Raw genomic sequence first — 2312 nt, 5'->3', positions numbered from 1 at the left:
AATTAATTAAAATTACTAACCAAGAAAGATGTAATGTGATTTTGGTGGCATTTGACATTGTTTGAATATTGTTATTAAATGAATTAAATCACCATCTAAACTACCAACAATAAATACCAATGTTCGCTCTAATGCGCTCTCCGGTACAGCAATAATCATATCATCACTTCTATGCATAAGTGCAATCGCATGATGTATTAACTTGAAAAGAAAAAAAATATCATTTATCATTTTCCGGATCAAATAATCAGGTAATTCCGGAAAATGAAAATGCTATTATTCTATGCATAAGTGCAATCGCATGATGTATTAACTTGAAAAAGAAAAAAGCAACATTTTTCATTTTCCGAATTAAATAATCAGGTCATTCCGGAAAATGAAAAGCACTATTTCAGAAAAGAAAAAAAGATTTATGCTGTTATGTTACAAAAATTTAAAATTTAAACTTTTCATTTTCAAGTCTTTTCCACAAAATATCAATTTAAATAAATAATTTTTTTTAATTTTATTTATAAAATAAGTTTAAGAAAAAAAGAAAACGAAAGGGAAAGTTACTTTGCATGAATGAATATTATTTGTTAGTAATTGAAATTTTTAAATTAATTTATAAAAAATTTTATTTTCAAAAAAATTTTTCCCATACACCAATCATAACTTCTCGATTCATCCATACTAATGCCGGAATTCCTTCACCAAATGATTTTTCCAAAATTGACAACATTACTGTATGCAATGCTTGTTCATTAAACATATCACAGTATAATGAATTAATAAAATTTGCCATTTTTTATTTCAGGTTATCGTTGATCTTTAAGTGCTAAACAACATATTTTATTAAAATTAAATAATTTTTTTGAATTTATTTCAAAATATTCCATTATTAAGTTTAAAAATTCATGTATGGATTATAAAAAAGAAAAAAAATTAATTATAGTTTTTATTAATTTTAAATGAAAAGAAAATTTTTGCTTTTGCTCATTGATCAATCTTTTTACTTTTGCTAATTAATCAATCGTGCCTTCATCAATTAATTAATGATGCTTTTCTTAATTAATTAATTAAAATTTTGTTTTCAAAACGTGCTTAAATTTAATAATCTATTAATTATAGTTTCTATTAATTTTAAATAAAAAGAAAATTTTTGCTTTCGCTCATTGATTAATCTTGCTTTTGCTAATTAATCAATCATGTCTTCATCAATTAGTTAATCATGCTTTTGCTAATTAATTAATTAATTCAAAAAATTAATTCAAAGAAAATTAATACACTAGACATTTTAGGTATTTTTCTTCCTTTTTTCTTTTCAGAACAATCATTAATTAACAATACATTGACATTTTTATAGATCTACTAAAAAAAAAAGTGTCACCGGTCAGTAGGAAATATTAGTAAACAATGCTTGTATGCAAAAATTTCTACAATTTTATATTCAATCATTTTATATTTTATATTTAATATAATTTTGTATTTTTATATTCAATTTTATATTATCAGAAAAGGAAAAAGCATAAACTGAATATGGTTTTTTTCAAAAAAAAAGAAGAAAAACATGAAGTACTTTAATTGGAATTGATTAAATTGAATATTTTGGCCGGAATCGATTAAGTGGAAAACTTCAACCAGAATGGATTAAATTGAATGTTTTAACCGGAATTGATCGAACCAAATACTTCAACCGAAATTGAACAAATTAAATACTTTAACTCGAATTGATTAAATTAAATACTTTAACTTGAATTGGTTAAATTGAATATTTTGATCGGAATTGATTAAATTGAATATTTTGGCCGGAACCGATTAAGTGGAAAACTTCAACCAAAATTGATCAAATTGAATGCTTTAACTAGAATTGATCAAACCAAACGCTTTAACCGGAATTGATCAAATTAAATACTTTAATTTGAATTGATTAAATTGAATAGCTGAAAAAAATTTGCAAACTATTGAAAAGAAACAATAACTAAAATAAAGTATCTATAATAAATTATGTAAGAAAATATGCAATTTTCTTTTGTTTACTGAAAAAAAGTTACTGATAACTTCGTATATGAAGAAAATGCCACTCCATTTGTCTGTACAAATGATATTTTCGGAAATTTTCCATCAAAATTTATTCACAACAATTTTATCCTAATTTATCCTGAAATCTTTAACTAAATTCAATTTTCACCTGAAATCTATCCTGAATTTGTTTCAATAAATTCAACCTTCACCTGAAATTTATCCTGAATTTGTTTTAATAAATTCAATCTTCACTTGAAATCTATCCTGAATTTGTTTTCAACAAATTCAATCTTCACTTGAAATCTATC

General features: G+C 23.2%; 1 protein-coding gene across 1 annotated transcript; it reads right to left on the bottom strand.

The window, feature by feature from the left end:
* Positions 1-20: 20 nt before the first annotated feature.
* Positions 21-784, bottom strand: LOAG_14765 (hypothetical protein; the record flags this gene model as incomplete). Its single annotated transcript, XM_003150258.2, has 2 exons — positions 21-201; positions 644-784. Coding segments are annotated over 2 exons (321 nt in total), but the record flags the coding sequence as incomplete, so codon positions are not given.
* Positions 785-2312: the final 1528 nt, after the last annotated feature.

This window comes from Loa loa, assembly GCF_000183805.2.
Source record: "Loa loa unplaced genomic scaffold supercont3.629, whole genome shotgun sequence".
Lineage (NCBI taxonomy): Eukaryota > Metazoa > Nematoda > Chromadorea > Rhabditida > Onchocercidae > Loa > Loa loa.
The sequence above is the reverse complement of the archived record's forward strand: the minus strand, read 5'-3'. Positions and strand labels throughout refer to the sequence as shown.